Source organism: Tetrao urogallus (assembly GCF_951394365.1).
Source record: "Tetrao urogallus genome assembly, chromosome: 11".
In the NCBI taxonomy this organism is placed as follows: Eukaryota; Metazoa; Chordata; class Aves; order Galliformes; family Phasianidae; genus Tetrao; species Tetrao urogallus.
In genome coordinates, this window is record NC_136824.1 from 14102443 (window position 1) to 14116152 (window position 13710).

The 13710-nt window shown below is 38.7% G+C and overlaps 1 protein-coding gene across 1 annotated transcript in view; it reads right to left on the reverse strand.

Moving 5' to 3' along the window:
• Positions 1-13710, reverse strand: part of THSD4 (thrombospondin type 1 domain containing 4) — a gene marked incomplete at both ends in the record, with an annotated part of 236750 nt that overhangs the window by 136365 nt on the left and 86675 nt on the right. Inside the window, one exon of the mRNA XM_079540750.1 lies at positions 6655-6791. Coding sequence (XP_079396876.1) covers positions 6655-6791 — 137 coding nt within the window. The remainder of the gene's footprint in view (positions 1-6654; positions 6792-13710) is intronic.

Consider the following 13710-nt stretch of genomic DNA (forward strand, 5'->3'; position numbering starts at 1 on the left):
AACCTCTGTTCAAACGTACTGAAGTTATCCTTCCCCATGTTTTTTACATGCAGTGATCATACCTGCTGTACATCAACAGCAATGTAAATATGCAAAAAAAAAACCCAATAAATTATAGTGTTGTTTTATAAATGGAGGAGGCAGAAAGACTTTGTACAGTGACGACAAGAAGCATCTCAGAGGCTCACATACTCTCTCTGTAAAATATGTAACAGAAAAACTATGCAAATGAAGGAAAAAAGTGGCAAAGGAATTATTTCTTAGCTCCCAGGAACCTGTTTCTTTCATTAACACCTTATTAAATGCCAGGCAGGTGTTTCCCAATGCAATCCTTGGTATTAGTTAATCATTATGAAGAGAAACAATGAAGAGTCATATTTCCAACAAACCACAATGTTACACTCATAAAGACAGAGAAGGAGACCACATTCTATTGTAATTATTTCCCCCACACACACACACTTAATAGTATATTTTACATAACAACTATTATTTCTTGAAAGAAAAAGCCTCTGTCAGAGCCTCCATACAGAGTACAAACAAAATTAAATAAAGATGTGGCAATAATTTTGATTTTCTCTCATGGAATGCATCCTGCCTCCTCAAATGTGGACAATATCTGATGCCAATCATCACCTATCTTTGTGCTGGTTAAACTAACTTTAAAGTACTGATAGCCAAATTGTGCCACTGATGCACAGGGTAATATTTCATTTGATGCAACTCCTCAGGCTATTTTCAAAGACTTCATGTCTTAAGACAGAGATCTGCAGTGCTGATGAATACAGATTGCTTACCCTTACACCAGCTGTAGCCTTATAGGACTGCTCTATATTCCAATTAATTAGAGCAACCCTAATATACGGAAAGTATATCGTTCTCATCATTCTGATATGTTACTCTGATCCTACAGTCATTAAAAGTTCTCTGATTAAAGCAACAATGCAGTTTACTGTTGTGCTGCCTGGACATCGGAGCACATCCAGAGTGTTTCCAAGTGGGACCTCCTTGCCTACTCATGTTTTCATATGGGGATCTAGCTTGCTTTGCTGTGCTTTCTATAGCCAAATCAAGATACCTTCCTATAAAGCTTTTAAGGATTTCAACATCTGATACAAATATTGAAAAGGAGAAAAGGACAAGTAAAATCTCTACTTAGAGTTGTTTTGCTACTGTGCACACTTTAAAACTGCTCAGGTATTTAAATCAGGAGTTAACTGGAAGATAAAAATAAACTGAACTGCGAGAAAATATTACTTAAAAATTGAAGGTGGGGCAATTGGAGAGAGAATATCTTTGGAAGGTGTTTACAATTCTCACTGAAATCAAGTTTTACGTGAACTACGAAGTAATACTCTTGTAAAGTGCGCCACTGCGTGGTGACTCACAGCTCTGCAAAACCAATTCACTGCTTCATATGTTACAAATAGCCCTCTCTCCCTCTCGAAAATTACAGTAAGTCAATGCTTATGCCTTCTTGTGTACTGACAATGACTTCCTGTTTCAGAAGTATTCTAGACACGTGCAGTGTATGTATGTAATGTATATGAATGTATGTAAATCAAGTAAACTACAGCATAGACCAAAATCATTAATAGCTTTCCTTCTTGACACCTCCTTCTATTTATTACAACTCCTTTGTGTTTTCCTTCACACTGGTGTTTTCCTTCAAAGCTAAGGAGTTACTGAGCAGGATCACCTGAAGTTTCCAAACAGGCGTGTCCAACCTGTGGCGCACAGGCCACATACAGCCCTGCACAGCTAGTAGTGAGGGCCTACAAGATCATAAGCTTTTAACATTATTATGTCATTTCTAGTGATATTTTTCACGAATCGATTGTTTACAGCTCAAGTGAGGATTGCCCAGGTGACAAGAGAATGCTGAGGAGGGCTCAGCGCTAGCCCTGCTTCTCACATCTGCCACACACTCTCAGTAGAATTGAAACCCATGTATTACCCATCACGGGCACTTCTGAAAAACCAACTTATCAAGCTATAGCAAATAATTTTATGCATTTTGATACATTACTAAACACAGTCCTCTGAACAGTGAAAAACATGCAGCCGTGCTTCCTCTTTGATAAAGGAATTTGAGAAAAGGTATCAAGATTTCTGAAAAAATCCTTTTTTCTTTTTTTTTTTTTTTTTTTTTGTAATTTACATTTCCAACTCCATTTTCAGTTGACATAAATATATTACCTGTGAATTTTCAAATGCAGTATATAGAGTTGCAATCAGATATTCAACTCAAAGGAAAATGTGATCAGGTATCTTTGCTAGACTTCTCTTATCAGAGCAAAATATCCCCCCTCAGTTCAGGATCACACCTTACTCCTGTCATTGCTTTGTGGCAGTACCCACACTGGTGAAGAACTGTTTGCAAGGATGAAAAACAGGAAGAGGAAAATTCCATCCAAAATCTCTGATGGGCACCTTGAGAAGTCATTAAGAATTGCAACTACTTCCACTGAACCAGGCAGTGATGCATGCATTTCACAAAAACAAGGTCAAACATCCCATCCGTTTTATGACCTCGTTGCCCTCTTTCTTTCTTTTTAATTAAAAAAAAAGTAAAAAGACACTTTGTTACTTACAGATATATACATTAACTATATTACACATTTTATATTGCCACTCAAGACAATTCCTCTTCATTCAGTGCAGCCCAGATGAGTCAAAAGATTGGACACCTATGACTAAACAAGCAGAAAAAAATGCCTCCAAGCAATAAACTCCACACTTCTGTCTGAACTGGAAGATGCAGAAGCTCCATTCAAAGACATTCCTGAACTTAATAACGTGGTGATAGGTTAGAATGAAGACACAGGTAGCAAACATATTAAATGTATGACAACAAAGCAGTAAAACAAATAACACATAGCCAATAACACTGAAACATCCCTAAGGCACATGTATAAGCAGCTACTGTCTGTGGCACTAAAAAGAAACTCTGAAAAAGTCTTCAAAGTTCAGTGGAATCATCCACTAAAAAAATCTCCAAAAAGAATACAGTTCAACTGTGCAGAAAAAAAATGTCTTACAGAAGTAATGAAATTGATCACCAAGATACTGCTATACTTCTTGCTTCTGCATAGTAGAATATTATCAAGTATGATGAGTATTATCATGTATGCAAGTCACTCCAAAAGTTATGCTTCCTACTTATTTCAATGGAAACTACAACCAATACAAAGAGCACCACACCATTTGATAGAGAAAATTCTCAGCTGCAAAGCCGCTCTTTCTCAACACAGTCAGCACCGTTCATCACGCATTTACACCAGCAAAGAATAAGAGCCTGCATGCTGCTCTTGTATGCATCTGAAGGCTGTCTGGAATGTGGCCCGTCCTTCACCTCACTGTCACCACTGCTGAACTGCACCACCCACATCTCACTGTGGTCACGTCCACGGTTTGGTCTCCCACTGCCATACCACAAACATCCATCTCTGATGGCATGAATCAACACGATAAAATAAGAGAAGCCCTTGTACTTCCTATTTTCTCTAGTTTAACTCAAGAAGTAATTTGATTGCTTTAAAAATTCTAGTTTCATTAGAATTCAGAGTGTAGTCTACACCAGTAAAGCACCATCACTTTGACAACTGGTGAGCTCTTTTGCAGTACTTACAATATTAATTGCATCAGTTATTGCAGCGTCACAGTAAAATAAGGAAGCAAAAAAAGAATAAATTAGGATATTTGATCATACTAATATGTACGTGAGTTTTGTTACAACGACCATCCCTGAAAAACAAGTTTTAACATCTTGCCTTTTCTGCTGGACAAGTGTGGAAGTTTTCACTTTTATTTCTGGAGATAATCTGAACAAAAGAACAGCAAGAAGTGGAAAACAAAGAATGGAATGGTTGCTGAGATGCTCTTCAGAGGTACTTAAAAAAATACTACTGTTCAACACTACAAGGGCCACAATAACCAGCCCTTAAGAACTGCTTATAAAATCTCTTATGTTATTCTACAATTTGTCTTTACTGCTAAGATGAAGCACTACTTCAGTTTTGGAAGGCCCTTCTACCTAATATTTGCTAACAACTTAAAAAAAAAAGACTGCATTGAACATTCTCCTTAAGCATATTCATACCACATCTGTTTAATAATGCTGAAACAGGATATACATCTCAGTATAACAGGTAGGGCAGCATTTTATACACTGTGAGAAGATCGAATTTCTGTCACTTATGCTTGCCTTACATAACTTTTAAAATCCTTAATAAGAGAGAAACTCCTGACTTCATGCATGTATAATTTTTATTTCAGATGAAAATATAACTGTCTTCAGCACTCTTTATTCTGTCACTATAGCAGTAATTTCTATTATTTTTATTGTAGCAATATTTTTCTGCCTTTTGTTTCAATGAAGAAGGTAAACTAAAAATACTACCCAGAAATAACATTTCTGGGGACCAAGCAGGTATTCTTATTTAAAAGGATACTGCCTCAGGTAATGAAACAAGATGTCCAACAGAGGGCGATAGAGACCATAAACTATCTGATTTAAAAATAAATATAAAAATTATGTGGCCTAAAGGAAAAGCTGCCTATTACAAACATTGGAATAATCTTCATTACTCGAGAAACATTTTCAGTTAGCTGTAATTGCAGACAGCTTCTCAGAAAAAGATTCTCTTATGCACAACAGTTCAAAAATTAGTTTGCCAATTATTACACCCTTCAGCTACATCTGTGTTTACACAACAATGTATAAAATCCATGTTAAATGAAAGAATATATATTTCTTTTAAATTATTTTGAGCAAGTGGAACACAAAAATCTCGGAGACCCTTGAGACCGGGAATATATGCAGTAACACTCATGTTTGAGATTAATTCAGCCTTAAATCATAAGGAATAAGAGATTAGCTAAATGGCACAAAGGGAACAAGATTATAAATTTCAATGCAGATCACAGATCAATCTATCTTGAAATGTGAGGTAGTTTAAGAGGAAGAATGAAGAACATCTCATAAGACATTCCAAATGCACTGAAGCCTAGGATTCCTATTCTCAGGAGAATGCTAAGGGAAGGTTTTACTGCTGTTTACACCTAATGATATCATTAGATCTACACCTAATTGATCATATGAAGCCAGATCCTTTTCAGAAGTATGCAGTGCTAGGTTGGCAGACCAAGATTACCTGTCACAATACAGACAACTTCAGTCAAATACAAAGAAAACAGATTTCACTATGATAATGTTCTAACACTGAAATCTCAGCCTGGAAAAGGCCATGATAGCTATCTCACACAGCCAGCCCTGTTCTGAGTAGAGCACTGAACCACATGACTTCCACAGGTCCCCTCTGACATCAATTATTTGATGATCAAATAAATACCAAGTTACATATTCAGAGTAAGCATTTATAGCTTACTATTTATTTACATACAGCTTTGGGAAGTGGCACTCAATACCAGCAATGGCCAATTTTCAAAATGCACAGCACTATTTCCCACTAGGTTCCCTTTCCTATTCTATACCAAATGCTTTTCTATACCATGCTTTTGTATTCGCACAGTAGGAGAACACTTGGTATACTACACCTATTTTTCACTTCTCCAAGTCATAGATCAGAAGAGTAATTAAAATATTGGCAATTACAGAATTGCTTTGAGATCATGGGATTCCTTAACAGCTTCACACAGATTTATCATCTACAAAGGAAATTCAAAGCTATGGTTTTGTGTGCACTGCAAAGAACCAGAGATCAGAAACATGCATTGCGTTGTCCAAATGTGCACAAGCAAGAGGAATCTGGACATGCAGAAAAAAGGGCTGCAGTCATAAGAGAATTCCTCTAGCAAATCAATCATTTAATCCAAACTTGACCTTTCACAATTAGAGTCCATGAGTCACTTACGACCTACTTCTGTTTCTTTTGCCAACAAATATTATTCAAGTGCCAAATGCTACTTACTGATTATTTGTGTCATACTTGCTTTCACTAATCTTACTTCAGCAAAGGTTAGAAATAAACATTTTATTCAAAAATATTTAAGACTGCTACCATCTTGTAGAAAAAGCAGAGTGTACTTGTGCATTACAAAGAGAACATAGAGAGCAGGCTGCAAAAAGTCCTTCCAAATCCTTGAAAAATTGCCATTCGTTTCAGTATTTTCTAAGAGAACATCACTGCTGAGTAAATGGACAGCCAGTAAGGCATGAATCTTAAAAATGGCAAACATAGGCCAAGTAGAAAAATAATACCAGCTAAAACACAATCAAATAATAGTTTCTTCAGTTACCTTCTTATGTTGCAGACTGAAAAAAATACCTCCGTGCTGAAGTTTAAACAAAGGAAGATACTACATTTCTCTCGTATTTAAGTTTCCAGTGTTTTTATTCTGATTATTCCACAGAATCTCATTTATAGAAAGCTAAATAAGTCACCTTAATGGCAGCCAGAACACCTTCTGAATCCTGCCTTTCAGCATTCCACAGTTTGCTCTTAGTAGACAAACAAATTAGATATGAAAATAAAACATGCAATAACGTAAGCTAGCGATTCTCATATCAGCTAAAAAATAAAAAGTTGACACCATTTCACGGGTAAAGTCGTATCAACCTCTGGTAGAATTTCAGTATCTACAGGCTGAGTTCAGCACAGACAGCCAACCTGCTGCCAATAATAACCTTACCTTGCACTGCCCTGCCACGCAGATTGAACTTCCGTTTTGGTCGCACGGTGTCCCATCTATCACCTTTTCAGCTTGTCTCACATAGAATCGGTAGCCAATAGCACGGCAATTCAGCTCACACTTCTGACTTCCCTTCACTGCAGAAAAGGACAAAAAAAAAAACCTTGTTAGGAAGACCAGAGCAGTAATGTTAACAAAGAAAACTATATTACACTAGCCCTGTGGTTTGTAAGAATGCAATGTGAATGTCTACATCAAATGAATGCTGAACAAGAAAGCAACTCTAAGGTAAGCACTTGTAGATACTTAATGAAAAGTCAAACAGCATCTCAGCCTTTAATGACAGATATGTTTTTAAGTGACCCAGAGTATTTTAAACTTTTAGAAAATCTTTCCAAATTCAGTCTTCTCACAGCATAGTATTTTGATGTTTCATATCTCCAAAATGTTGTCACATTACACTGCCATCAGAAAGACGTGTCTCAGATTAGGCTCACATACTCACTAACTGGTCAGTTCACCTACAATACACTAATTTTTATTATAATAAACGCTTTAAAAATATATGTGAAAATTTAAAAAAAAATCCAAAGGCTTTTTTCCACTTGTGCTTTATGCCAGCAAGTGGCTGAGCACCACACAGTTGTTTGCTCACTGCCTTGCTTCCCAGTGGGATGGGGGAGAGAACTGCAAAAAAAAGTAAAACTCGTGGGTTGAGATGAAGCTATTTACTAAGACAGAGAAAAGGAAAAGAATAATAAGTTCTGACAATATATAGATATCTATGTATATATATGTATGTATATAAAACACGTGATGCACAAGCAATTGCTCAGTACTCCCCAGCAGATGCCCAGCTGGCATGCCCGAACAGCAGAAGAAAGAGAGATGAACTCTCACACTCATCAAAACTCCTTCTGCATGATGCTGTATGCTATGGAATGTCCCTTCAGCCAATTTATGACAGCTGTCCCAATTCTGTTCCCTTCCAGCTCCTTGGGCCCTTCAATGAGAATCACAGAATCACAGAATCAGAACTAGAATTAGAGAATGGCCTTGGCTCCACAACACTTGGCTACAACACTACTCTAGCAGCAACTATAAACACTCATGTGTTATCAGTGTTTTCCTCCTGGAACCAAACCACAGTATGACACCACACACTCTGAAGAAGGTCCATCCCAGCTGAAACTAAGACACCTCTACACTTCAAAAAGCTTAAAATTTATAATTATAGAATCATAGAAACACAGAATGATTTTGGATTGGAAGGGACCTTTAAGATCACCTATTTCTATCCCCCCTGCTGTAGGCAGGGTCACCTCCCTCTAGCCCAGGTTGCTCACAGCCCCATCCTGTCTGGCCTTGAAGGCTTCCAAAGAGGGATCATCCATAATCTCACCAGGAACCTGTTCCAGTGTCTCATCACCCTCACAGTAAAGAATTTCTTCCTAATATCTAATCTAAACCTACTCTCTTCCAGTTTAAAACCATTTCCCCTTGTCCTGTTGCCACACGCCCTTATAAAAAGTCCCTCCCCAGCTTTCCCATTGGCCCCTTCAGGGATTGCAAGGCCGCTGTAAGGTCTCCTTGCAGCTTTTTCAGCCTGTCCTCATAGGAGAGGTGTTCCAGCCCTCTGACCATCTTTGTGGCCTCTCAAGGCCACACAAAAGACTTTAGTTCAAGGATTCTGAAGCCTCACATTCCTGTCTTCCTCCTAATATCTCTTGTTTAGTTTTGATCCTTTAAAATACGTATCCTGTAAGTTCTCAGTTTGCCTTCTAGACTCTGAAAAGGAGAAAGTTAAATAAATTGGTTCAAATTGTTGAACCATCCCATTTTTCCCTGGACTTCCCTCTTTCTTTTTGCTGTGTAAGCCTACTATAATGCTAAAGTAGTGTATAAATAACAACAATCATGCTGAGCTCACTTGCTTTCAGTGGTCAAAATAAATAAATAAAACAAAAATAAATCCTAAACAAAGAGTTAGAGTCTCTACCTTCAACATTCAAAATTCAGATTCGCTTGATGAGAAAGTGCAAGGCACTGTCTTGGTCAGGCATATACCAAATACTACCTTTAGAGACAATGTTCCCAGATTTCAAAGATGGAAAAAACCTTTTGACTGCCTAAGAGTCTAAGTGAATAGCTCCTTCTGAGTGACAGGTATCTTCCATTAGGATCTGTAGAAGTGTGGTGTATTTACTATGCATAAATCACAAAAGAACATATTTGAGAACTCCCTTGCAAAACAAGAGACCAAAGTAGTAAAAAGTACTCTAATACCAATTAACTTTCCATGTATCTTGACACTTCTCCTACCCAGTCTTTTGCCACAACTGTTGTGTTTTTAGTCCCATGTCAAACTACACTATTGGCTTGGCAATTGGACAAAAAACATTGATTAAACAACGAGCTGTGAAGAGATTGATTCCACACAGGCAATGTGTTTTAGTACTGTCATATGATCCCAGCCTTTACAAAAGCATCTATCTGACCTCAGGGAATAGACTAAAGCTACAAGCTGAAGGCCTGCCAAAGCAGCTGGCAGCAAGAGACATTACTCAAAAATGGGCTCTTTTAAAAGGCATAACACAGTTACTAAGACAGTTCACTATACAGGTACTGTTTCACATGTCTCCCTAATGTTATTTGCTTCTCATGCCTATCTTAACACAACCAAGTCTTTGTGGAACTTCTCACCGTATTCATTTAAACTACCTTATTAAACAGTCGACGTGGGTGAAATACAACGCTACTGTGAGGAGACTGCCAGAAATATTCATTATTGACTTAACTCAAGCAGAATAATACTTCAGTAAGCAAGCCTGCTAACATGCAATATCTGGTTTTTACTTTACATATTGAAAACATAATCTAAGCCTAAAAACTTGCTATGCTTCTCCTAATAGCCTTGTCACACGGGCTGTGAGTACACCAGGCCATCCTAGGCATGCGTGTGCTGCCAGACTGGGAGCCCTTCTCAAGGCTTGTGCTGGAAATCACCTCCCACCTTTCCATACAAGCAGTCACAACCAGGTAGCAACATGCTTCATTTCCTCTAAGCAGGCTGCTTAAATGCAATTTCAGGGCACGGGTTTGAGCAGAAAAATTCAACTGCACCCCACTGCAGTATTTTCCAAATGGCAGAGCTGGGTTCTGTATATTCCCACACCACAACCAACAGCTGGTGCTCTAGCTTAGGCCGCTGTGGTGGTTTTGTGGTGAGGCCTCTTTGCTGACCTGAGCAGCAGCACGCATCAGGAAGTCTGGGCTGACATGCTGACCTGAGGGAGCAGCCATGGCGCCATTTTGTGCCTCCGTGTGGAGCTGGGAAGAACAGCCCACAGGAGGGAAGAACAAGCCAGAACACAGCTTTCCTTACGGAGGAAAAGCATAGGACAGGACATTTAACCACAACGGACAGTAAGGGAACACGGGCTGAACTGAAACCCCTCGTTGAGTCGTGCTCGCCCTGTGGCCAGCTGCACATCGAGGGAGAGAAATCTGCTGTCCGCCCGCCAGAGGCGCAGCCCGGCCGTCAGGGGGCGCCTGGTGCTGGGATGCGGGCGGGAAGAGCCACAGAACAAAAACAAACAGCCAGGAAATCATGTGCAAACCAGAACCAACTGCAGATGATCAGTAAGGTAATGAAAGAAATCTATAATTGTGCACAAGTGCACACTGGCTGCCCCTATGTAGTAAGTTTCTCCTCTCTGTTTCAGATCCTGAGGTTGCAGGCTGCTTGGAACACGCACCGTCACTCACTGCACGCATGTTAAATCTGCTGATGCCAGCTGTAGGTGCAACGGGAGCAAATGGCTGAGCAAAGAACTGTCACGTTCTACATGCTGTGAGGTAGCGACTGGAATGTACAAACTCTCACTGATGGACCCTCAGTCCAAAGCTTGATTTAATGTGAGATGCAGACTCCCTGTTGTTATCTGTGTGGCAGTACTAGCTCTCTGTGAAACACTACCAAATGCTTTTACCGTTTGTCAATTTTTGTAAGTTTGCCTAAAGATCTAAAAATAGTTAATAACAAGCTCTGCAACATAAGAAACATGCCTTGGGGGTGCCCAAACAGAAGTGGCATGCACACTCTTGGCAAGGAAACATCACGTCCACATTAATATTACATTATGTGATTAAGTAAATTTACATTAGTCTTCATTCTATGTGCACACTGCCTTGTAAAGTCAACTTCAGTGCATCTCCGTAACCGAGCCAAGATGCACTCATCCAGGAGGTGTCAGAATCGATTGTTCCAGGAACAAATTGTCTCTGCACAGCTCGGCAATTTTCAGGGCCTAGCATGCCATAGGCTGTAATCAGTGCTTACAATAGAAGTTATGAATCTGCTTCACAGGAAGTTTAATGGGGCAGAGCCAGCACTGGAAGAGCTTTTAAGAGATTTGCTCGCCTGTCCATGTAACATTAATTTTACTCTATCAGTGTCCTGGGATTTCAGCAATGGGCCTGCAGGTTGGGTTCAGGCTGACACATTGACTATCCTATGGCAGTCTGCAGGGCAGAGCAGGAAGACCTGTAATGCAAGGAGAGCCTGACAAGTCTCCAGCTGCTGTATTCACTGTACTCATCAGTAAACTCATTCGTAAGTCTACAGCATGAAGTCATCCAAATAAAGCAATGGTTTCTTCCATTCAGGAGACATAATTTAACATGTGCTGTATCTAAGGCAGAACTTACAGTTTTGTGAAACCAAAGTTTCTGTTTGAACGTTTTACTTACATGTAGGTACATACATACAGGAAAACAAAGTCAAGTTCAATACACTTCTAGCAGTGTGAACTAAAACTGAACTAAAAGTTGTTGGAAGTGGCCAGAAAGAACAATGTTTCTTACAGCACAGATACCTGTTGCCTGATTTCTAAATAACCACATTTGTTTTCCAAACAGAAAGACTACTGTGGCGTAATATGTTTACTTAAGTCTCTTTTGATACTTTCTCCTCGTTAGGCTTGGGAACATCTTTTGGCAATAACCAGAAGGAGATGTGTTTATTTTTTACTTTTCTCCTTTCAGTTTTGTTAACTGTTAGCTCAGTTATAAACTTCTAATACTCTGGCCCTGATGTTTCGTTTTGGTTTATATCTTGAAAAAAATTGTTTTCCGTTCTTCACTCTAAGGGATAAAATTTTTTTACTTCCACTTTTCCTCTCTTCATGTAATGTAGTAGTTTATTACTTCAGCTGGTCTCAATAACTTGATATGCATGTAAAAATCATCCTTCAGCAAGGTTTAAATAGTAAGACATACATATATGTGTGTACGTATCCTATATATATATATGTATATGTATCCAATGTATATATATATAATATATATGTATGTATCCAACGTTTTATAAAAAGACTGCAGCTACATTCCAACAAATATGAGAAATCAAAGAAGGAAGGTATTCAAACAAACTCTTTGTCTTTACCTGGACAGACCAGAGTTTGTTCTACTCCCAAATCCACTAAGTCCTATGTGAAATAGTCATGAGGAACTTTGAGACGCGTATCATATACAGGACCTATATTGCCCTTAATGCAAAGTATTGTGACCTGCACACAGCTGAACCTTATAAAGATTTTTGAGATCAATGAGGCGAGGAAAAATCTCTTCTCTACAACACAGGGAAGCACAGAGAGCTGTCAGGATGACAGCCTCTGAGCTCTGGTACTTCAGCGGCTGTCCAGGATCTATCCACGCAGGCAGAACTGGGCTGACCAGCAGAGATCCCATGATAACCTCATTAAGCCAACTGGCTCCTTTCAGCAGGGTGCTCTGTGCTGTGCAACAAACACATGGGCACTCTGCACTCTGTTGAGAACTTACAGCTTTGTGAGATACTAGGCTGGGGAAAGGTTCTGGCTGCTAAGCGAAAATGAATACTGAAAATGGGCCACTCTCTGTAACTCACTGAATGTAACAGGAGTCTATCTATCAACTCCAATGAGGTTGAACTATCTTGAGCAACCCATCCTGAAGATTATGGGACCAATTTACTATTTTAATTACTTAACAAAGTCAATCTTACCATTAGAGCATATTTTCCACCACCAATTGCTTGCTAGTTGCAGATACGGCCTGTGAAAATCTTTATTTTACTAACTAGGTGAAACCTGAAGTGGCTCTGTAACTAAACAAAAAAAGTACAGAAAATAAAGTTTATTTATAATATGTGGATCCTGAAATATTGATGCACATCAGACATTTTGATTTAAATATCCTTTCTAAAAATACTATACTTGTCCAAGCTTTCTGATCAATAAATGAATATTATGCATACCATCCTTGTTCCAACTCCTTTGCAATGGAATTTCAGAAGCCTAAGTAACTGAAGGAACTCAAGTATCTTGCCAGCTTTCCCATGATGCCTCTTCCCTCTTTCCACTTGTGTTTGTGTCTTTCTGACTGGCCCTGATTTTCCACCATCTTTTCCTCATATTTAGTGTTTTTGGCAATAAGCAATTTGCAAACATGATTGCTTATTCTAGTTTTTCTGGTTTCTCAATTTCTCCCCGAACCCAGTGTCATTAAAAAACTATTAGTGATGTCTTACAGATTTGCTGTCATCCATTAAAAAATAGCTGGAAAGTTGATCATTATTCCCCAATGAAATTAATAGAAACCAACCGGAAATAAGTCATTCATAAAAACAGACACACAGAAGTCTCTCTTGACTAGTTGGACATCTGGAAACCAGCAACAGGTATAAATTTGATGTGACTTTATGAAATCTTTTTTTTTTTTTTTCCTGACTGCCTAAAAACGTGCCTTAGCATAGCATGAATGTTCACCCTGGGTCACCCTGTAAAAGGAGAAAAGTGTAGGTATCTGGAAGTTATGATGTTTAATAAAAGCTGCTGAAATGCCCACAATGAGCTCAGTCATCTCTGCCATCTTGAATTACTTCTAAAAAAAGCAGAAATCCAAAGAGCTGCCTTAAAAACCTACAGAGCTTTTTTCTTTTTTTATAGCATTCAGAAATAGTGATAACCCACAGAAGGAGGGGTTTTGCACAGTAACAATAACACAGTTGCTCTA